Source organism: Nomascus leucogenys, chromosome 11 (assembly GCF_006542625.1).
Source record: "Nomascus leucogenys isolate Asia chromosome 11, Asia_NLE_v1, whole genome shotgun sequence".
Classification (NCBI taxonomy): Eukaryota; Metazoa; Chordata; class Mammalia; order Primates; family Hylobatidae; genus Nomascus; species Nomascus leucogenys.
In genome coordinates, this window is record NC_044391.1 from 49,066,722 (window position 1) to 49,091,891 (window position 25,170).

The 25,170-nt window shown below is 37.0% G+C and overlaps 2 protein-coding genes across 5 annotated transcripts in view; one reads left to right on the forward strand and one right to left on the reverse strand.

Annotated features, from left to right (window-relative positions):
* USP15 (ubiquitin specific peptidase 15) overlaps positions 1-10,002 on the reverse strand; it is a 148,738-nt gene extending 138,736 nt beyond the window's left edge. For all 4 annotated transcript variants that reach the window (XM_012510467.2, XM_012510466.2, XM_004089600.1 and 1 more), the window contains exon 1: positions 9,839-10,002. In XM_012510467.2, the coding sequence (XP_012365921.1) occupies positions 9,839-9,927 (89 nt within the window). In that variant the 5' untranslated portion in view covers positions 9,928-10,002. The remainder of the gene's footprint in view (positions 1-9,838) is intronic.
* An 805-nt stretch (positions 10,003-10,807) lies between these two features.
* TAFA2 (TAFA chemokine like family member 2) overlaps positions 10,808-25,170 on the forward strand; it is a 566,967-nt gene continuing 552,604 nt past the window's right edge. The window contains exons 1-2 of the mRNA XM_030822320.1: positions 10,808-10,855; positions 11,493-11,572. Coding sequence (XP_030678180.1) covers positions 11,541-11,572 — 32 coding nt within the window. The 5' untranslated portion in view covers positions 10,808-10,855; positions 11,493-11,540. The remainder of the gene's footprint in view (positions 10,856-11,492; positions 11,573-25,170) is intronic.

Here is a 25,170-nt window from a genome sequence, read left to right on the forward strand (position 1 = left end):
TATGTTTCAATGGACACTACCAAGAAAGTAAAAAGAAAATCCACAGAATGGAAGAAAAATTTGCAAATTGACTATTTGATAAGGAACCTGTGTCTAGAGAACTTTTACAATGCAATAATAAAAAGACAAAATAACCAAATTTTTTAAATGAGCAAAGAATCTGGACAGACATCCAAAAGACATACAAATGGCCAATGACCAGATGAAAAGATAACATCATTACCTATCAGGAAAATGCAAATCAAAACTACAATGAGATACTACTTCACATCCACTAAGATGGCTATATATATATATATAAAAAGAATATAACAAGTGCTGACAAGGAGGTGAAAAAACTGGAACCCTCATACACTGCTGGTGGCAATGTAAAATTACGGCCACTTAGAAAAACAGTCTAGCAGTTCCTTAAAAAGTTAAACAGGGACCTAGCAATTCCACTTACAGGTATATACACGAGAAATGAAAACTTGCAATGGATGTTCATAGCAGGATTATTCAAAATAGGCAAAAATTGGAAATTCAAATGTCTATCAATTGATAAATGGATATATCAAATGTGTTATATCTATACAATGGAATATAGTCACATACCATATAACAACATTTTGGTCAATAACAGACACATTATGTCTGGCTAAACACAGTGGCTCATGCCTATAATCCCAACACTTTGGAAGACTAAGGTGGGAGGAGTGCTTGAGGCCAGGCGTTCAAGACCAGCCTGGGCAAGCAACACAGCAAGATCCTCATTTCTACAAAAAAATAAAAATAAAAAAATAGACACAATGGTGCTTGCCTGTAGTCCTAGCTAATTGGGAGGATGAGGAAGCAGGAGGTCAAGGGTAATGTGAGCCAGTATCAGGCTACTGCATTTCAGTCTGGGTGACAGAGCCAGACCCTGTCTCTAAAAACAAAAAAGATCATAATATTGTATTTTTACCTTTTCTATGTTTAGATACACACACACACACACACACACACACACACACACACACACACTTACCATTATATTAGAATTGACTACAGTATGCACTACAGTAACATGTTGTACAGGTTTTTTTGCCTAGGAGCAACAGGCAATACATCTCAGGTATGTAGTAGGCAACACCATCTAGATTTGTGTAAGTACCCTCTTAAGATGTTCACACGACAAAATTGCCTAACCACATATTTCTCAGAAGTTATCCTTGTCATTAAGTGACTCATGACTGTATCATTCAGCAGTAAAAATAAGTAACATATTGATATATGCTATAACATGCATGAACCTAGAAAACATGTGTGCTAAGTAAAAGAAGCAAGATGCAAAAATCGCACATACTATACGATTCCATTTATATAGAATATCCAGAATAGGCAAATATATAAAGACAGAAAACAGATTAGTAGCTGCCTAGAGCAGAGGAGTTTGGGAGAGAAATGGGAGGTGACTATTAATGGGTATGAGGTTCCTTTTTGGGATGATGAAAATATTCCAGAATTGATTATGGTCATGGCTGCACAACTCTTTTGAGTATACTAAAACCCAGTGAACTGTCCACTTTAAGTGGGCAAATTGTAAGGTATGTGAATAGCATCACAATAAAGCTGTTTTATATATACATATATATTTTAAAAGCAAAGAATGGAGGGGCCACAAATTTGGATGAGATTAGAGGTGGTTTTAGAGACTGACTTTGAACTAGGTTTTGAAATGAAAGTCAGTAATTTTTAAGAAGTATTAGAAACAACAGAAATGGGGTATAAAGGCCCCAAAAGCAGGAAAAAGCAAATAATTCGCAGGAAATGGGAGACACTATCTGTATCAAAACAGAGATACATTAATTAGAAATGAGACTGCTGAGACTAGAAGGCTAAACCAAGAAGACTCAGAAAATTCTAGAGGCTCTTGATATTAATAACAAATGAAAATGTGTTTAACAAGTATTACAAAGCTGTCATTTCTTGATTTTAATACTTTCAAGTATTCGTCTTTCAAAAAGTTGCTTCCATAATCTGGGTATGGCTCTATCACGCATAGGCAGGCAGTACAGTTAGAATTTAAAATGCAAGCTTTAAGTTAGACCTCCTGCTCTACCACTGACTAACTGTTATGACCATATACATTTAACTATCTCAGTTTCTGTACTGGTAAAATGAGAATACTACCATGTATTTCATATATGTAATATATTTGGGATAAATATATTACATTATATAAGGAACCTGTATCTAGAGAACTTTTAAAATGCTCTTAACATAGTAAATTAGTAATAAGTTTTTGTAAACCATAGCCACAACTATGTGGTACATATAAATACTTAGCTACATCTCTCCTGAGAATTAAAAAGTTCTTCACCTTGAAATCCATTCAAATGTATGAATATAAATTTCCCATCTTTTTATCAAAGGCAAATCTCTTGACTAAACTGTTAAACTTTGTCAAGCTGTAAAAACATATGGGTAAATAACAGAAATCAATCCAGATTACCAGGTGTTTTCTACCTGAAGCAAGGAACTTGATGCTCTTTTCAGTTAAGTAACTTTGTCTCTAAATGTTCTCAGGTCTTGATTTAACGGGCTCTAAACTTAGAATACCCTGGCCTCAGAGCCACCCTTGAACTTCTTTGTGAGATCTTTGACTTCTTTCACAAAGGAAGTCCTTTCTACTGGTACTTCTGCTAAATGATTTTCTCTTATGGTGGGGAATTACCACACTAATATCTGGGTTTTCTCAAAACTAAAGGGAGAATGGAAAGGACAGTTAGCATTCTTAGTTCTCCTTTCTTGGAGGAAAAAAAGGCGTCATTATTACTCTTTTCTTTTTGGAGAGCTATAAGTAAACCATGTAGAATCTTGTGATGGAAGTAGTAAAGGCAGTCTAGGCATAATTACATGCAGGTTAATCTTATAGGGGTTTTCTGTTTTATATTATAATTGGAACTTATTTCCTCCTTCGTAAGAAGCCATTTTTGACCCTTCCCTCAAATAATTTTAATCTGTATCCAAAACTGAGGCTACTTACTAGGCTTATGCTAGATTTCTTGAATAGTGACTTTTGTGTAAACTGGGTGATAAAATCTAAAGGATCTAGGTTCCCCTGTTTAAAGGATAAATGGGAGAAAGTCTGGGGAAGGGGCTTCAGAGGAATGAATATGAGACATAGAATGTGAATTACAGTGGTAAGTGAGGAAATTAAAATAAAAGAAACAAGCTAGACTGACATTACTCAGGGAAGAAAAAAAGTATTTAGTAATTGTTGAAAAATTCTATACAAGGACTAAGAAAAAAGAGAAATTCCCATGGTTTAATGAAATATTGTTTGAATTACATTCGAGTAGTGACAGCATAAAACCATTTTTAATACTAAGGATCTATTCTTAGTATTAGATAGTATCTAGTACTTTAAATCTTTATAAACCAGGTATTTAAACCAGCTCTGAAATCATCAAAGATAAAATGAAGTGTAATAAGAGCATGTACTTTAAAGCCTGCGTAAGTGTAAAGCATTTAAAATAGTGGCTGCGACAGACTAAGCATTTAATAAATGTCCGCTGGTAGTAAACTATGAGCAAGCCAATTAATTTCTCTCGGATTCCTCATCTATAAGCCATATAAATAAATATATTTTGGTCCTTCTTTTGAGGATCAAATCTCATAATGCACATGATCAACCTTTATCAGTTGTTCTCTACCTTCCCCTTATTTCCCTACCAATATACCCAATGGTTTCAATTCACTTTTGTCAATAATCATGGCTTATTAATGAAGTGATTTTCAGTGGAAAAAAGAAGAATCACTCTAAACTCACATCATAAGATAAATTCAAGACAAAGATAGCAAAATTGACTGCTTTATTATCATTGTATCTTCGACTACCTTAATTTAAATGTTCTTTCACTTCAAAAATTCTTTAAGAGTTATCTCTAGGGAAAAAAATCGGTTGGTAAACATGGAATATAATAATGCATTCATATTTGCATTTTCCGTGCTGAGTGGTTCATATGGATTTAAGTCCAAGAAGAAAGCCTTATGTATTTGTGGCTTACAGTAAACCAATACCATACTTTTAAAATATGGACCAAGTACTGAAACAAAATAGCCTACAAGATCTTACTATATGCTTGATGGGTTATTTCTGTAAAACTATATGTGAAGGGCATATCATCTCTAATAAGAGCTAATGATTATTGATAAACAATTAGAATTCAAAAGCTCAATAGTAAATGACCTCAAATTTTTCTTGTCTGAATCTACTTGTGGATCAAAATGACATTAGCTCTGTATATTCAATTATTCACCTATCAATCTTTAAGCATGTTTTAATTTCCAGAAGCAAGGTGTTAAGATTTCCAACATGTTCTATCATATCTAAACTGAACAGTCACAAGAGGCAAATCGTAGAATTCTGCTACTAAATATAAAATAGACTTCCTTTAAAAAGAAAAATAGGTTCTTTTTAAAGTGAATCTACTTTTAAAAAAATGAATCTTTAAAATAAGAGACAGACAGAGGCTGGGCATAGGGGTTCACAACTGTAATCCCAGCTATTAATACTTGTGAGACTGAAGTCAGAGGATCATTTGAGGTCAGGAGTTTCAAACCAGTCTAGGCAACATAGTAAGATCCCATCTCCACAAAAACTTTAAAAATTAGCCGGGTGTGGTGGCGCACACCTGTAGTTCCAGCTATTTCAGAGGCTGAGGCAGGAAAATTGCTTGAGCCAAGGAGTTTGAAGCTACAATGAGCTATGACTATGCCACTACACTCCACCCTGGGTGATGAAGCGAGACTCTGTCTCTAAAAAAAATTTTTTTTTAATAAAATCAGAGGCAATGTGGCACAGTGCTTTAAGGGCACAAACCAAAGACCTAAACTACTTGGGTTCAAATCCCAGCTATACCACTATGTGGAAACCTTTTTGAGCCTATGATTCCTATTTTGTCAAATGTGAATAACACCGATTCCCAGAATTGTGGTAATATGGTGATGAGTAAATAAGTCAATAAGCATTTATAACAGTACCTGGCACATAGTGTTTTTAAATGTAATATTACAGGTCATGGCCTGACAAACTAATTTTATCTTGTTACACTTATATAAAAGCAAAATTGTTAACTGTCACAAAACCATTTTGCAAAAAGGTCATTTAATGCCTTATATGTGCTAACAGGAAAATGGTATAATTTAGAAAAAAATAAAGCCTGAATTTCACCAAACAGATAAATGAAATCATTGACTAGCTCTGGACCTTCCTGGCCTATTAGGGTACATTAACCCTGAACTCACTAACAGAAGTCATTTAAAAACTTACGAAAAAGGCTTAAATTAAGACAAGTTGCTTTCCTAGATTTTTAAGCATCTAAGATGTGAAACATGCCTTAAGGTCACTATCTCTGCCCTTGTTTTCACCAATTTACCAAGACTGAAAAAGTTTTTCCTTTTGGTTTCATTTCCTATAAATGATGTAGTATATACCCTACTCTGGTCGTAAACACCCTGGCACTACTAAAATTAATTTTAAAAGTAATAGTAATATAAAAATTTCTTTAAGTCTACACTAAATATTTTGAAATTCATGTTGAGTAATAGTGTTCTTTTTCATTATTAAGGGATTTGTGAATATAAGGTTTTTTTTTTTAGTTTCAAAGTTGCATAAACATAAGGGATCAAATAAAATTAAGCCTCAGAGATTTCCAAGTAAAAGTAGGAATGGACAGAAACGTCTAAAAACTGAAATCAACGTCTCTTGCCTAAAACTTCATTGATCAGATTCTTTGGCAATTATTGAAATGAAAATGTCATACTGATTTTAAATGCCTCTACACACAAATTACTTACTCTGTAAAGTTACCTACTACAGTTATTAGGGTTTATACAAAAATGGCATGCAATGTTTTGCTAAACTGCAAAAGTTAACTACACATTACCACTTAACAATCATACACAAAAATTACTGAAAATGATTAGCAGATGAATAACATTTAATAAAAATGAGGGAAATGAAGCAGTGCTTTGGATGATTTGTGGTTATGTTTTATTTACTCATAATAGGCCCATTTCTTTAAAAATTTCCAGGCCATAAATTTTACAGGTGGTTCACACCTGTAATCCCAGCCCTTTGGGAGGCCAAGGTAGGTGGATCACTTCAGGCCAGGAGTTCGAAACCAGCCTGGGTAACATGGGGAAACCCTGTCTCTACTAAAAATACAAAAATTAGCCGGGCGTGGTGGCATGTGCCTGCAGGCCCAGCTACTCGGGAGGCTGACGTGGGAGGATCAATTGAACCCTGGAGGTGGTTGCAGTGAGCCGAGACCACGCACTGTACTCTAGCCTGGGCGACACAGCGAGACTCTGTTTCAAAAACTTTTTTTCCAAAGAGAGTATTTTATAACCCATGATTTTCTTTGTAACTCATTAACTACCATTCCTTAAATATGTTCCTAAAATACTCATGTATACCTTAAGCAAATTATCTTTTTGTCTCATCAGACAAAACCACCATGTATCTGAAAATTGTTTTTAATTCATCCTAAGCTATACAATTCTAGTTCATGTATCTCTTTCCCGTAGTTCCTAAACTCTAAACCTTGTTCATGGTTTTCCGATCTCTTGTTGGAACTGAAACACAGATCAACAAATATCATTTTGAGACTGCTTTACTCCTTATACAAATCAGTGCTACCTTCTTCTTGCTTTTTAAAAAGGTATTACTCTCTTGTATTAATTTTGATTTACTTCTCAATATAAAGTCTAGAACCAAATATATCATAAAGTATGTTTCTCTTCATCTCACACTTCTGTAACTTATTTTCATCTCTAGAAAATCAGTTTTTAGATAAAAATCATTCACTGCTTACAAATAAAGAGAAACTGTAGTGCTTACACAGAATCAAATAAATCTTTATACTTGCCTAGGTATGGAAGTTAGTTACCCAAGTTACCATGAGACAGTCATTATCTGCAAAGTGCTCAAAAGCTAGTAAGTGAAATTTATTCACTGTGATGCACTTGACTATAACTTCAGACATATGTATTAAACTTTCAAGCATAAACTTATGGTAAACCCACCATTTTTTCTCAATAGCCCAGTCTTTCCTAGGAAGTTACATACATATGCCACGACAATATTCCATAGGGCAAATTTCAAATAACCTGATTCAAAGATTAAAAAAAGATATTAAAAGGAAAAACAACTTTCTATTGAGTTCCAAAAACATAAACTAAATTATTACATATCCCCACCAGTTCTGTACTTGTTAAGTTCATCATCAAATTTATACTTATCAAATTATTCTCTTTAAAACTCTGAATCAAATTTTTGGTCTATACTACTTTGTTTTTGGACAGGTTTCACTTGCTAATTTGCAAATAAACTGGCTCACAAATAAACCAAACTGGTTTCTGCAACTCCCAGTACCATCTTTCTCTTGCAGTTTTTTTCCTTTAAGAGAAAATTAACGTGAGGATAAACTTGCACAATCTGCTTTTATCTAAATATGTGGTCCTCAGTTTACTTTTATTTAAAATAAAAGCACTGAAATGACTCAAATTTATGAGCCTCTTGTATTTAGTTATGGTTCATACTTGTGATACTAGCATTTTGGGAGACTGAGGTGGATCACTTGAAACCAGGAGTTCAAGATCAGCATGGGCAATATAGTGAGACACTGTTTGTACCTACAGAGCTATACCCGCACACACACACGCACATATATAATACAATTTACATTAATTTTGTAAAAAAGCAAAAACATACTTATTTGAAAATACCAAACTTTATAAACGCTCACAATGCACATATTGCTCCTGTCATCCTGCAGTGTCAACACCACCAATTACTCCATATACAAAAACGTGACATTAATGAGAGACAATAACACTTATATTTTAAGTTACAGACTTATAGATTTCTATTTTAAGGAAATTCACTTTTTAAAATAAGGTGGTAATAGGTTGGGTGAATTAAGAATTTTTAAATGTTCTTTAACTTACAATAGCGAGTGGGGACTTATTTGTCATTACCACAAGCCAAGGTAAACATGGGTGTCCTAGGAAATGTCCAATTTCCCCACAGTAATAAACATCTAACATTATAATAAAAATAACTTTTTTTTTTTTTTGAGATGGAGTCTCACGTTGGCCAGGCTGGAGTGCCGTGGCCGGATCTCGGCTCACTGCAACCTTCGCTTCCTAGGCTCAGGCAATCCTCCCGCCTCAGCCTCCTGCGTAGCTGGGACCACAGGCGTGCCACCATGCCCAGCTAATTTTTTTGTATGTTTGTAGAGATGGGGTTTCGCCATGGTGCCCAGGCTGGTCTGGAACTCCTGAGTTCAAGTGATCCACCCTCCTAGGCCTCCCAAAGTGCTGGGGTTACAGGCGTGAGCCACCCTGCCAGGCCAACAGTAACTATTATTAAGTCACTTGAAGATTCTATTTTTTTGATATAATGAAACAAGTATATATTTACACCCTTAGGTATTTCTATTACGCAAACATAGTATATAGCCTACCAAAAAAGAAAAAAGAGACTAAGACTTAGATCAAGGTTAAATTAAGGTCCCAAGTCTGCCACCTATTAGCTTAACTGAAAATGATCCCAGTATCACAGCCTCTTGTCAGGAGTAAAGAGCAGAGATAAGAGGGTAACAAAAATTTAATATCTCATAAATATGAAATTCTTAAGATATTAAAACGAATCAAGATAAAACCCTTATAATAAAATTACTGTCCATTTTACAGAGGAAGATACTGAGGTGCAATGATTTAAATTAACTCTCTTCAAAGTCATACTGCAAGTTGAGTGGTGAAACTGTGACATAACTCCGGTCTAAATCTTACTGCTCCTTTCACTATGCCATACTGAAACACTCTATAAATTATATACTACTGTTATGGTAACAGTGGAAAGTGAAAATATTTTTTATTATAATGAAGAGGCACATTATGCTTCCCCAAAAATAATGAATTTTAAATTATGTTACATATTCACATATTTAAGTTATTCTAGATGCCACTTGATATGGTCGACAAGTGTGAAAGTGTCCACATACATCCTTCAGTATTTTAAATGTATATCCTTTGGTATTTTACAAGTTTGAATATTAGCAGTTAAGCCTCAAGTGGACTTATCTACTTCTTACAGGCCTACTTTATCTTTCAAACAGAAGGGAAGGGCTGCACGTCTAAGAGAAACGCTGCCGGCTTCTATCAAGCCACCACTAAAGCACAAGACCACGTGGTCTCTCATAAGCCCAAGGTTCCCTACTCCTCTCCCTCCTTTGACAAGGAACTGGAAACTAGGGTTTCTGTCTCTTATGTGGAGCCCTGACATGCCACCTGTGTAGTACAGACCGCAAACATCCTGCAGCCTGCTTCCCGGAAGACTACAAGAATCAGAATAAAAGGGAACTTGGACGCCGACAATTCTAGGAAAGGAAATGAACAGAGAAGTAAAGCCGGTGAGATCGTGATAAGCCGCCGCACCGGGACCTGTTAAAACAGCGTATATAAGACTCAAACCAAACCACTATAACCTATCATTCGGGAAGGCCTGAGGTGGGAGCGGCACTACGGAAGGAAGGAGGACGAAGAGAACCGCACGGGTCAGAGCCGCCGCCGCCGCCGCTCCCCGGATACCTTTCAGCATGCCCTGGCAAGCCACGAACCCTGACCCTCATATAGAGTCCAACCTTTGCCCCAACATTTCAGAAGCAGCCAAAATCCTGCTGCCCCGGCGGCCGCCGTCGCCGGACCTGCCCGCACCTGTCACTAGCGAAAGACACCAGTTCGCGGCTCCCGCCCACTTCTCCACTATCCTCGGGCAACCGCGGGCATCTCAACCCCTTTCTCTTACCAAGTGTCCCCTTTCCGGAGCGAGGTTTTGAGCAGCGTCGCGATGTCAGACCGCTGGGTGTCCAGATCCGCCGCTCCGCCTTCCGCCATCTTCTTCCACTAGCGGTAGGGGAGGTGGCAGCGACGGCGGCGGCACGCCCCAGAGCATTATGGGAATGGCGTCCCACGGCCCCTCCCAGTCGGCCGGTCGAAACCAAAAGACACAGGGAGCGGGGGTGCTCCTCGGGACAAGAGGAGGCCCCAGGGGCGGACTGAGTGCGCGGCCATGGTCTGCTGCCCCCCATCGGTCCCCGCCCGTCCAGCATCTTGCCTTGGCCTCTTCTGGCCCGGGACTGCCGGGTTGTAGCTCTCCTCGCCGCCGAGGGTTCTGGCTTTCTCTCGCTAGAGGGATGCCACCGCCCTGTCCTCGCATCCTCGGCGTTGCCTTCCCCTCCCTCTTTCCCACTGACGCCTTGAAAACCCTTATTTGCGCATTCACTCACGCTTGAGGGTGAGGTAGGGTGGGGCGGGGGGGCGTGGGGAAGGCTAAGATATGGCAGAAAATGTAGCAGCTCAGTGACTGGGCTTTTCGTTACGAGCAGGATAACCCAAGCTCGGTGAATATGGGCACACACAAAAAACATTCCGAAACCGAACGCTTGGTCTGCATGCCCTTCCTGGGCTCCTTCCAGCGCTCTTACTCCCGTTATAGGTGAGGACCCTTTATAGGCTCTTTGTGACGCCTCCCCAGGCACACCCAGACGACTAAGCTGCAGTGAAAAACATGTCCCAGTTCATCGGTGAAGAGGGAGTAGAATATGGACAGTATTGAATAATGCCAGATATTAAAGGAAGAAAACGTGCGAGAAATCCTCTTGTTTATACAAGAGTAACATTTTCTTAGCCCCATCTTCGTATGGTGCCGGACACCTGAAATGAAACTAGATATGTCTTTAATTTGAAGTCAACGGTTATGTTACAAAATAGAAAATCGAGTCGCTTAAAAATCAAATGCCAAGGTCACACAGCAGGTGGAGAGGTGAGTGGAGAGGCTGGTTCAAGAGCCCACATTCTATACAGTATAGCACACTCACTGCCTCTCCTTATGAAAGCCTGAACTAAAATGTAAACTTAAGAGCTGGAACTGGGTTCATCTTTTGTTTTAACCTCGGTACACTTGGTGGTTAGCACAGTACTGATGGACATGTAAAAATCACCTAAAGATTTGTTTAATAAATGAATTGTGGCAAAATTACTGAAGTATTCCCAAGCATGATGTCCAGGGGTTTGATTTCAACATACCATATTGATGTGAAAAGTCCAAAAGATGGGCCTGAATCCCTGCATCATTTCTCGTTTGCCTATTTTAAACCCTAACTCAGTTGGTGAGAATGCAATAAAGGTAGGTGTAGTTATGCTAGTAGGAAGTGCTGAATCCTTCCAAGTGAAAGTAGTGTATATTGGCATTATGATTTGTGTATATCAGTATTATGATTATGATTGCTTATTTCTGCATAATAACACTATTTTGCATTATCATGCCAACCTTGAATTGAGAGTTTTAAAACAACTTTCAGTGACTGCTATTTCTGGCTTTTCTTCTGACAGGTTAAAAGATTAAGAGTTTCTCTAACCACGGCTACCCTCTAAAAGTCACATTTTCCCCCTTTTTCCAGTCACTCTCTGAAAGAGAACAAAGTAATTTTCTGAAGGGAAGCTGCAGAATGTGGAAAACACATATTGGAGCTACATGGACGTAAGTTCAAACCTCACTTCAACCTTTAGCTGCAAAGTTCTTACCCTTTAATTGAATCATAAAATTGAGTATAATAATACCTACCTTAAGGGATTTTTATGAAGATTAAATGAAACAATTTGTGTTTATTGCCTGGGACGTAATAGCCATTCAATAAACACTAGTATTGTTTATTGATGACAGGGTGAATTGTACAGTATGTGAATTATACCTCAATAAAGCTATTGAAAAAAAGTGTTAGGGGCTTTGAAGGCAAAACTGTGCTCTCCTTCATTGTATAAACATAACATAACCAAGTAGCAATAAATCATTCATACCCTAATGTCCAGTTTCCCTTAAAAGAAAATGCATTTTTGAAGCATTGACACAACCATACAATGAAGTAAAATAATATTTTCTTCACTTGCACCATGCTCAAGGCAGCAAGTTAACTGGATATAGATGTGTAAATTCAATGCCAATTTGAATTATACATCAGATTTATGGAGCCGTTTTGTAGACCTAAGTAACTGCCATCAGAGTGAGGAAAGAGATAAAATTATAGTATTTTATTTAGCAAGCACTTACAGAGTGCCTAGCATGGTTCTAAACACTTTAAAATACTAACTTAATTCTCACAGCAATCATATGATTTTGGTACTATTATTATTTCAAGTCTATAGGTAAGGAATTGAGGCGAGTTAAATGGCAGAACCTAAATTGAAACCAGGCAGTCTGGCTGCAGAATCTGGGAAGTTTGGGTAAACTTCTATTTTTCTATTGACCTTTATTATTTTGTTTATAGCAATCAATGTTTTAGTGATATCAGTTGATCAGTTTGTGGAAATTCTGCTTATTTTACTGGTGCTTCTCTCAATTATGAAGAGAAATAAGATACTGTTCATAAATTGGTTAAAGTCCACATCCCTACTGAGTAAGTAGATAAATGGATGAGAAAAGCTACTTCACCTTAATCACCAATAATTGAATATAAATCAGGGATTATATCTGCTTATTTAGAATGAATGTCTTCACTGATGCATTCCTTAGTCAACTTTTGATGAATGTACAGTTTGCTTGGTGATTGTTATTTCCTTCTCAGACTCTCTGTATCTTTCTTGTCCATTTAAAACATAAGCCAGAGAGTTGAGTATGCTGAGTACTTAGGCTAGATATGAACAACCTGGACCTCATAAAGTCACAGTTGGTTGTGAAATTAGAGATTCTCTAGGAAGGATTCCTTTACCCTCTGGTAATTCCAAACCTCTCTGCTTACTGATATTTAAACAATTCCTTTAAGAGAGGTTCTTTTACTCAATAATTAAGAGATGGGACTTCAAATGTAAATACTCCAGGAGAGAGTCAGGCTTAAAACAAAATTGTCAAAGAGAGCCAGTTTTCAGCCTGGGGTGAACCAGAGAAAAAAAGCACTGCATTTTGTAATACAGTTTAATGGAGGAAAGTACAAAGGAGAATTCCAAGATGAGTTTTGCCTATTTCATAATTTTGTGTGGGACTGGCTACATGAGCCTAAGGGAAAAATCTGCCTAAAATTTGAGTGGACTTAGCAAATCACACACACACACGCACATACACACACATATATAGTGTATATATACATATACACACATATATACATATATATATATACACATCCACATACACACACGTACACACACACAGAATCAGCACATCCCATAAAAGAACAATGTTTGATGACTGGCTGTCTTTCTCAACTCTTCCTGTCTTTGATATTCAGGAACCACTGTCTCAGTTTTTCCTTTTCCTTGTCCTTCCTCTACAGTTATTCCTGCCCACGACCCTACCACCCACTCATTCTTACTCACCTCTCTAAACCTTTCATTCTTTTATCTTATGTAATTGTATAATTCTCGTCTCTCTTTACCAGCTCTCAGAGCAGCTAAAAGGCAGTGGAAAGGCGGGGGAGTAGTGCAAACACCAAAATAGCATGTAGTAAAGTGCTTAATCTGTTAATGATATTTTGAAACTTGGGATATGAATAAAAGTTGTAAGTGCCACGAGGCACTTTTGAAAGCTAAAAAAATTACAGAGGGTCCTTATTTCAGACAAATGTTAGGTTCTGATAAAGAGAATGAAAATATAGTAAGATGAAAACACTGCCTTTTACAAACAGCCACTGTACTTGGATTTTGACTCTGGCTCAGTGCCACTTGCTAGCTGGTAACCTTGGCTAAGTTATTTATTTTCTGTGACCATTCGTTTTCTTATTATAAAATAAAGTGATTAGATTTCGGAGGCTGAAACTCAAATACTTGCAGGGGTTAGATACAGCTAACGTAAATGGGTGAAGGTAATCTGTTGGGGATAATAAGGAGTTGTGGGACTGTTGAGCTGTCTATCCCAATTAAAGGTCTAAATTTAAAAAATTAGAGCAAACAATATTATATTTTCTGTCCTATAGGATCTAAAAAGTTTAATTTTAGCATGGGCATAAAGTCTACAAATTAATTAATCTAGGTTCCTACTTTACATCCTTTTTTTTTTTTTTTTGGAGATGGAGTCTCACTCTGTTGCCCAGGCTGGAGTGCAATCTCATGATCTGGGCTCACTGCAACCTCTGCCTCCCAGGTTCAAGCGATTCTCCTGCCTCAGCTTCTTGAGTAGCTGGGATTACAGGCAGCTGTCAACACACCTGGCTAAATTTTGTATTTTTAGTAGAGACAGGGTTTCACCATGCTGGCCAGGCTGGTCTCAAACTCCCAACCTCTGGCGATCTGCCTGCCTCGGCCTCCCAAAGTGCTGGGATTAAAGGTATGAGCCACCGCGCCTGGCCTATCCTCTTTTTAAGAAGTACATAAAGTGTGCTAGAAAGCTGACTATACCATGAAATTTGATATCAGTCTGCCCTATAGTGGACTCTCACTACATGCTGATAGAACTAAATTGATTTGTTTTTATTTATTTGAGACAGAGTCTCACTCTCCAGTTGCCCAGACTGGAGTACAGTGGTACGATCTCCGCTCACTGCAACCTTTGCCTCCCAAGTTCAAGAGATTCTCGTGCCTCAGCCTCCTGAGTAGCTGGGATTACATGCATGTGCCACCATGCCTGGCTAATTTTTGTATTTTTAGTAGAGATGGGGTTTCACCATGTTGGCCAGGCTGGTCTCGATCTCCTGACCTCAAGTGATCCACCTGCCTCAGCCTCTCAAAGTGCTGCGATTACAGGCATTAGCCACTGCGCCCGGCCAGAACTAAATTGATTTGAATCGATAAGCAAATCAAGTATCTAACAGGTCTAGAATTATAATAAAAAATCCTTAATAGGCATAGTATATTCTGCGGGTCCTGAATATTTAAAAATTAAATGTACATGTATGGCAGGAAACTTTCAAGAAAGTGTTAATTTATCCCATCCAACTAAGAGTGATATAGATCAAATCAAGGTTCATAGTAGGAAAAATCTACATACTTTATGTTTTCTTTACTTGTTATCTACATTTATTGACAGATTTCAAGGTTGATAAAGAACCTCTACATGAAAATATTGAAATGTTTAAGCAGCCTCTGAAGTCTTTCTTAAGCCTCATAATAATGAATGGACTTTAGAAAGCTAAAAATCATTTCAAATATGCTGATCATTTTTTAATTTTTTTACTCATTTAAAAAATATGCTGATCTTTTGTTTTAAATGTCAAATTTAATTAAAATACGTTAATGTTATATACTTGATCCATTTTACTTTAAATCTGTTTCATTCAAAAGTTTAAAAATAATTATTTTATGCTCATGGATCTTGGAAATCTATACTACCAAAGTGAAGTAGAGAGTTGTTCAATGGTCCAGTGATTCTGCAGCTATATAGATTCCAGAGAGATTAACTTTGTTTTTTTCCAAGAGAAGCTGAATTATTCAGACTTTCTGTTTGGACAATCCTTCACTTCATTTGGGCTGAGATAGCAAAAGGATTTAAATTGCTTACAAAGAGTCTTAGAACAATATAATAGCATGTCTTCAAGAATGTATCTATGTTTCAGGACTGATGGAAACATTAAATAGGTATTCTTTATAATGTGCTCCAGGTTTTGCTATGCAACAGGACACTATAGACCACACAGTAGATTTAGGTCAAATTAGAAGATACCAACAATGAAGTAAAAAACGAGTCTAGTGATTTCATAAAAATATTTACCATTGATTTTTGTTTCCAGCCAGTATGCTTCTATCTAGGTCGTCTTGAACTATGTGAGTTCAAGAATTATTAGTGGCCCAACGCTTCTGTGTAATACATTGGACATGATTTCTACAGCATGAGAAATTCATGAAATGTGCTGGATATAATAGTATACCTCTACAAATAATTTACTCATGGGAATTTATTAAGGATATAGTGGAAATAGTATGCATTTTAGAGTCAAAAAGACCTATATTTGTATGCCCTACTCTGATACTAGTTCTGTGATACTGGAAACATTAGTTTTCTCATATGTAAAATAGGGATACTAGACTTCTTTTATAGGATTCATTTAAAGGTGAATAAAATAATGAACGTGAAACTCATATTAGAGCTTAACATATAGTGGCAATGATTTATAAAATATTTGCCTCCCTTAGACCAGAGCAGCTACTAAATCTGATTTTAGTAATAAGATAAACAAATTAATAAGATCACAAAGTTGTTATGCAATAACATAAACAGCTGTGTTAAAATTAGTAGTGACCCATATTAAAGAAACACAATTACAAAGAGGTTAACAAGGATAATATTTAAAGTCTAGCTTTACTCAGTCTTTTGTGTGAAGGTATTCTTAGGGATAAAGCAGTGTACTTGGAAGCTGATTTGGAAGCTATTGGAAGAATATGGTGCAAAAAATATTTTTAAATGCTTATGAATGTTCTGTAACCACAAACATAGATACATAACAGATCAAAGACATATTTTAGACTGCCATGTGGACTTAAATCATGGAAGGCAGAAGAGTGGCTCCCCAAAGAGGACTATATCGTAATACCAGAACCTGTGAATATATTACTTTAAATGGCAAAACGGACTTTACAGATGTGATTAAGATTAGGGACCTTGAAATGGGGGGATTTTCCTGAATAATTCAGTTGGGTCCAATCTAATCATATGAATCCTTAAAAGTAGGAGACACTTTCCTGGTTTTGGCCAGAGAGTGATGTAACTATGGAAGAATGGCTTTGAAGATGGAATAAAGGGGCCACGAGCCAAGGAATGTGGCAGGCTTCTCGAATTTAGAAGGAATAAGGAAATGAATTATCTGTTAAAGCCTCCAGAAAGGATCAGAGCCTTGCTAAAACCTTGATTTTTAGCACAGTAAGATTTGCGTCAGACTTCTACAGAAATGTAAGACACAATACTTCTGTTGTCTCAGTCACTAAGTTTATGGTAATTTGTTATAGCAGTGATAAGTGGTAGAACAGCCTACTTTAAGGAAGAAGAAATGTTAGAAAATTTAGGACTAGAAAGTCTGATGAGAAAGTATGTGGATGGACCTATGGGACTGGGCACAAAGTGTAAAGATTTTGCATTACAAGTGAACACCAGCCATAAAGCATATATCACAAAAGAGGTACTGAATAAACAGAAGGACTCCAATGGTTGGCATCAACAAGCTTCTATCCTCAAAGCTGGAACAATGGGCACAAGAAGGGAAGTCATCATGACTGTGGATGGCCCCACAGCACGGGCTCCCACTTACCGATAGTGATTTGGCTATTGCTGCTGCCAAATGTCCAACCTGTCAGGAACAGAGACCAATATTGAGCCCTTGATATAGAATCATCCACGGAGGAGAATCAAATGACAAGTTAATTACATGGATCCTTTCTATTATGTAAGGGGCAATGAATGATTCATCTTGATTAGAATTGACACATATTTCAGGTATGGATTTTCCTTTCCTGCCAATAGTGCTTCAGCTGCTTCCACCATACTTATGGAGTGTTTGGTCTCATGACACAGGATCTTCCATAATATCACATCAAACAAAGGGATTCATTTTATTGCAAAAGAGATGTGGTAGTGAGCACATGACCATGCGATTCACTGATTCTTTCACATATCACCTCACCCAGAGCTGTAAACAATTGCTGGCCGGATAGAGCAACGGAATGGCCTGTCAAAGAATCAGCTTAAGCACCACCTTAGAGACAATAATACCCTATGCAGTATACCCTCTGAATCAATGGCCAGCATATGTTACTGTGTTCCCAACAAATAGAATTTATGGATATGGGAATCAAATGTAGAAGTGGAGGTGGTCCTGTTTACCATCATTGTCAGTGACCCAATTGGGGATTTTGTGTTACTCATCTCCATAGCTCTGAGATTTGTAGGTTTAGAGGTATTGGTTCCCAAAAGGTGAACATTTCCACCAGGAGACACAGCAAGAGGCCCACTGAACTTTAAACTATGGCTGTTACTGGGGCACTTCTGCCTTCTAGTGCCAAAGGATCAGGCAATGAGAGTGGTCACCATCCTGGCAGGTTTATCATTCTAAATACTGGGAGGAGGTCAGGCTGCTGTTACACAGTGATGGCAAAAAGGAATGTATTTGGCATCTCTTGGTATGCTCTTGCACAACTTTGACAGTAAATTGACTAGTAAAGTATTGATGACCTGAGAAAGGTATGGTGACTCTCAAGGATCAGTGACTGGGTCATCCCACCAAGTAAGCCAACAAGACCAGCAGAGGAGCTAGTCAAGGTGAGGAAACTCTAGAATGGTAGATCAGGAAGCATATATTCAGTATCACTTTTGGTCTTTGCAATGGAATCTATGTATCTCGCTAACTTTCTTCCCAAGTTCTGGAGCTGCTTCAAAAACTTTTGCAAAAATATAGGTCTGAGTGGAACATGGGGTGAATTGAATTGGGTGATGAACTGTGCCATTAACATCATCCTTCATGACCAAAGAATTTATTCCTCTAGCTGCTGGGATTTCTACTGATCTCAGCTGTCAGTCTTCTTTGGGAATCACTCTCAATAGAAAAGAGGCACCCTGTGTAGTTCCTGCTTTCTTCAGGGGGCAGCCAATATGCAATGACTAATTGATGTAGGGTTTTAAAGACTTGGCTTCATTTCCTGTATTGGGAACAACTCTGAGGAGCAATCTAGCTTCAGTGGGTTGGTTAAGTTCTTTTTATAAATTAATTACAGCCCACTTTCTTTTTCTTGCTCAATCTTGCTTGCTTCCTTTCTTCCACGAGTGTTGATCCTGAGAGTACGTCTTTACAGGCTATTTTCCATCTCAGAGTTTGCTTTCAGGGCACTCGGGCCTGCACCACACCCTTGTTTTGGTCTTTACCCTGGCAGTGGCCAAAATTTACTTTTTCTTTGAGCTAGGGATATGTTGAGAAACAGTTTCATTTTTAAGCCTACAACTTTCAGTATTTCTAAACTCTCTATTTCCTCTCAATTCTGTTTGTAACCCAGGCAGTTCGTTTTGAGCTCACCACTTTCTTACGCTTTTTCAAAGGCACCTGGCAGCAGCCTGCTCTTCAATATTCTTCTTTGAAATCACCTCATCCAAATTCACAAGTTTACTAGATCTGCATGTTCTGTATTCCATATTATTGCAAGTGACAATTTTACCAAATGTTTTGCCACTACATAATACTGCTTGTTATTATTCCAGCCTCCTGTAACAATTATATGACAACCTGCTGCCCATTCCCAAAGCCAGTGCCACATATTTTAGGTTTTAGTTATGGCAGCACTGTACTTTATACATCAAATTCTGAATCAGCCCAATTTTTCTGCCTTTCAAAACACTCAAAGTCTAGTGCCATACAACAGTATACGCATATTTCCTACTCATGCATTTTCGGGTTAGCTGGAGATTGGCTGGTCTTGGCGGGACTCAGCTGGTCTCTGAGGATTAGGTCAGGTCCTGGTCTGTTCCACATATCTCTCATCCTGTTTAAACCAGAGGCTAGCTGAGTCATGTTTTCGTTGCAAAAAGAGATCAAGAGACAAGCCTAACTATGCAAGACCTCAATTAATATCAGGGAAGTACATTCCTCCTGTAGGAGAGGGGAAGGGAGTAATCATTTGCTGAAAATTTCTCTGATATACTACTTTGCCAGAAAGATAAAGTATGAAAATATGGAAGAACAATTAAGACACATAGAGAATGGCCAAAACCCAGCATATGTTTAATAGGAGTTCCAGAATAAAAAATAAACAGGCAATATTCAAAGACATAATACCTATTTTTTTCCAGAATGGAAAAAAACCTCTAGTTTTTAGATTCAGAAATTACAATGAATTTAATAAGAACAAAACTCACACACATACATACCCACACACATCTATATGTACAGAAATTATAATGAGTTTGAGAAGAACAATAAAAATAAAACAAGTCATACATATACATGCATAACTATAAATACCTTGACCCATTCTCATGAACATAAAAATATGAACTCAGAGAAAAATCTTAAATATAAAAAGAAAAGATAGTTCCTTATTTTAAAAATGCCATTTAGATAGAAGCATTGGATAGAAAACTTCTCATCAGTTATAGTAAATGCCAGAAATATATGCCAGAATATTATCTTCAAAGTGCCAAGGGGAAAATTACTGTTAACTTAAAATTCTGTATTCAGTTAAAGTATTCAAGATGAAGGGAAATAAAGAGTTATTTTTAAAGAGACTGAATTTACAACATACTGATGCTTGCTAAAAGAAGTCCTTCTGCCTTCCACCATGAGTGCCTCTCACCAGATGCAGATGCCCCATCTTGAACTTTTACAGACATCAGAATCGTTAGACAAATAAACCCTTTTTCATTATAAGTTACCCAGACTCAGGTATTCCTTTAGAGTAACACTAAATAGACTAAGACATTACTTAATTTTAGGCCCCCCAAAAAAGTGAAACCACCCATGCTAGACTGCCAATACTGTAACCGAAACCTGCTGTGAGGCACAGGTGGAGAGGGCAAAAATTCTCCTCAGGGCTCTTTGTCTGAATCTCCTGTTTAGAGACAGAGATGGAAACTCTTGCTCTTAAAGAAAAAAGACAGTTTGAAAAAGAAGCCCACATAAAATGTAGACCTCACACTTTTGCACCCAGCGAAATATCTGGAGTTGGAAGAATGCAGTGGGTTTTTGCTGGTACTGAGCACTGAGTCTGAGAGGGAACAACGGGTATTTGGAAGGTTGCTCTGAATCTTGCTGACTACACCAGAAATTTTGACCTAAGGGAGGAATCTCAGGCAAAGAGGAAGAAACTGAGGCACATTTAGCATATGCAGTGATCACATGGTGAGAGAGGAAAGGTGAGAGAGCGTGGGGAGAGGTGCCAGGCTCTTTTTAATAATCAACTGTCATGGGAACTAATAGAGTAAGAACTTACTCATTACCATAAGGATGGCATCAAGCTATTCTTGAAGGACACAGATTAAGTAGAGAGTTAATTTAAGCCAAAGGTGAGGACTGCAGCCTGGAAATCATAGATTCAAGTTGCCCTCAATATATGTTCTGATTAACAGCAGTTACAAGTGGTCTTTTTTCCTTTTTTTTTTTTTTTAAGGAAAAAAAGAGAAGGGAGCAGTTCCTAAGTTGTTTACCAAGAATTTAAAAAATAACGATCTATCAATTGGCTGTACATTGTTCTTTCTATCACAAATTCCAGGAACATGAAGATACTGGGTGAGGGTCACATTGTGCAATGTGTGGTAACATTTTAGATAATTTATCAGCTAGTCTGAAACTACAGGGAAGGAATGAAAAAAACAAAAATTTTTAAACAATTACCCTGGGACATGGGTGCGGGGGATGCTACTGAAGTATCGTGCTCACTGCTCTCTGGGCCTGATAATTTTGCATCTCTCACATTCTTCAGACTGCTCTGAGCCATTTTCTCAAATGATGATTGCTAGATGCTGAGGGAAGGGAGCAATGGGTAGTTGTTGTTTAATGGGTACAGAGTGTCAGTTTTGCAAGATGAGTTTGGGAGACTGGGTGCACAACGATGTTAATGTACTTAACACTACTAAATCACACACTTAAAAATGTTTACGTTAGTAAATTTTATTATATATATTTTGCCACAATTAAAAATAAAAAAGAATTTGAAGGGAAATAATTTTAACAAATAAAATAAATGGAGTGGAAGGAGATACGGAGAGCTGGTAATCAACAGGCATTAAGTCCAGCAAGATGAATAAGCTCTAGAGATCTGCTTAATGACATGGTACCTATAGTCAACAATAATTTATTGTACAGTTAAAAATGTGTTAAGAGATCTCATGTTAAGTGTTCTTGCCACAATACAGTAAAATAATAAGTTTTACACATTTTTAAAAAGGTTATACACCTCATAAAAGTGATGGAGAAGGAGAAAGCCAAATGCTGCCCAGGCCATTGTGCACAGGGAGCTTACCTAAATGTGCCCACAGTGAAAAATTCTGTCCCTTAACACATGCGTCATATGTATAGACAAGCTCCTTGGGTTTTCCTACTTTGCTGTGCTTACAACTCATGTGTCATGTTCAAAGACATTCTGCCCCTTAATACATGCGTAGTAAGGGAAATAAATCAATATGGAGTGGCTCAGACTAAGGGCCCACCCCTGCACTGGGACAATGGGGTGGACCCCACCTGGAATCCACACCTGATAAAGTTGGGCGAAGCCTGGCCTCTTCAGCTCGTGTGTGGTAACCTGGTATTCAATCTGTGAGGTGGAAGCCTGTTGAAAGGACCCCCTTTTTTCTGAGAGCTTTCTTTTAATAAATTCTGCTCTCCTCACCTTTCAATGTGTCCATGTACCTAATTTTTCCTGGTTGTGACACAAGAACCAGATTTTAGCTGAACTAAAGAGCAAAAAATCCTGCATCAAAAGTAGGGCCAAGACTCAAAAAAAGAAATAGTCTTTCTAATTTTTCATTGATTTTAATTCAGTGACTATTTCTCTGAACAATAAAGTTGCAACTTATTTGAATAAAAACACTCAAAGGGAATACTAAAACATACAATGAATGCATCATTTGCCTGATTATAGGTCTTTGGGAATCTGCACGGTAACCTTTATTCCTGCAAGGTATAGATTTTAGATTTTCTTTTAAAAATCTAATTGTTTATGGGTCTTCTATTTGGCCTGGTAAAAGGAAAAAATATATCACTGTGAAGTCACGTTCTACGTAAGGGTTATGTTCCAAAGCTATCTAGAAAATTGTTGTGTAGTCAAAGGTACTGTTGAAAATTCCTTACTTTGCCCTTAAAGTAAAAAAATGTGGTTTTGTACTTTGAGCATGACACATGAGTTGTAATGCACAGTAAAGCAGGAAAACTCAAGGAGCTTGTCTACAAGAAAGAACAAGGCAAATGCTGATGCCTGCACTTTCAGAATGTTTTGTCATCATAGTTTTTGAGAGAAGTTGAATGAGAGTAAGTGTAATTAGAGTGCTCTCACTGGCCTGTAGGGTTTACTCAATTCTGTTTTGACATTACACCTCTATAATACTACATAATAATAAATGATTTTGTTGTGAAAAAAATGGTGGCGAGGAAATTAGTTCCAACTTACATAAGATAGAAGTGTCAATTAACTTTAGATCTTAAGACGAGCATGTTAAAAATGTAGGGGTCACTGATTAAAAAAAGAGTTAAAAACTTTCAAAAGAGTAGAAGGGGGAATAATACAGTAAATTAAGCAATCCAATATAAGGTAGACAAGGAAACAATAACAGCAGCATGCAGGAAAAAGAAGCAATGGAAGGCATAGCATATAGAAAACATATCATATATAAGATTGTAGAAATAAGGCCAAATATATTCACATTAAATGTAAATAGATTAACTTGACTTGTTAAAAATCAGAGGTTCTTATACCTAATTAAAAAAAAAAACAGCCTTAAGCTGTTTATAAGAGGCACCTTAAAGACAGAAATGTTGAAAGTAAAAGGATAGAAAATAACATGCCAGGCAAATGGAATGCTAATGAAAGAAAGCTGATTTTGCTGGCATATAAAAATTTAGAGTTGTCTTTACATCTACTATCAATCAAATATCAATAATACAGACTTTGAGGGAAAAAAACTTATTAGAAAAAAGTCACTAATGGTAAAAAAACAACTTACTAGGAAAATGTACCATTCTGAATCTTTGTTTCTAAATAAATGACCTCAAAACACATAAAGCAGAAAGACAAAGAATTACAAGTAGAAAGTGACAAACTGTTTCAAAAACTCATAAAGCAAAAATTAGTAAAGATACAGAAGATTAGGACAACATAATTAACAAGCTTGATCTAATGATAATATATTGATTCTTCAGCCCAATGAAAGAATATAGGTTATTTCAAACAATGATGAAATATTTACAAAAATTGAGTAGTACAATCATAAAGCAAATTTCAACAAATCTAAAACAATCCATGTGGTAAATACCACCTTGAAAACTAAACCAAATGGTTCATGGTAAAATAAATCATAGTTAGAGATTACATAGCATATAGAAAGGAATAACAATAAAAGTGGGCTGGGTGTGGTGGCTCACTTTGGGAGGCCTGTAATACCAGCACTTTGGGAGGCCGAGGCGGGCGGATCACGAGGTCGGGAGATCGAGACCATCCTGGCTAACACGGTGAAACCCTGTCTCTACTAAAAATACAAAAAATCAGCCGGGAGTTGTGGCGGGCGCCTGTAGTCCCGCTACTCAGGAGGCTAAGGCAGGAGAATGGCGTGATGGCGTGAACCTGGGAGGCGGAGCTTGCAGTGAGCCGAGATTGCACCACTGCACTCCAGCCTGGGTGACAGAGCGAGACTCCGTCTCAAAAAAAAAAAAAAGGAATAACAATAAAAGTAATTTGGTGCTAAAACAATACCAAGAGTGATATTTAAGGTCTTAGATATATATATAAGAAAAGAAGAAAACTAATGAGCTAAAATTTTATCTTAAGGTGTTGAAAAAAGTACAACAGAATAAGCTACAGAAATTAATAAACTAGAAAACAGAAACTAAAATAAGAATTAAAAAACCCCAAATCTGATCTTTTGAAAAGGCATATATATATATTGCTTTATATATAAATATGTATATATGTAGCTATATGTATTATAAATAAAATATATAAATAAATATATAAAATTACATTTTTATAAAAATATTTTAATGTATATTTTACAAAATGTACATTTTATATATTTATGTATAATATATATTTATATGTATTACATAGAAAAATGTGTATATATGTATTTCAACAAAACTGGTCAAGAAAACTAAGTCATACTAAACAATATTAATAATATAAAAATAGAGCATAATTGTGAGATAGGAGGAAAATTGTCTCTATTTATTGACAATATGTCAATGTCCATGTGGAAATTCAAGATAATCTGCAGACATGTAAAAGTACTTGGCAAGCTTGCTGAACATAAGATCGCACAAATATCAATTATCTATTAAGTAAAATATTGTGGTATTGGTAAGGGATGGACAAAGGGAAGAAATTGAGAGCTTGCAATCAGATAAATGCGTATAGAGGAAATTGAAATATAACAGAGGTTCCATTACAAAGCAATGGAGAAATGTTGCACTATTCATTATGTGGTGCTGAGACACCAGATATCCACAGGAAAAAAATAAAATGTGATTTTGATTT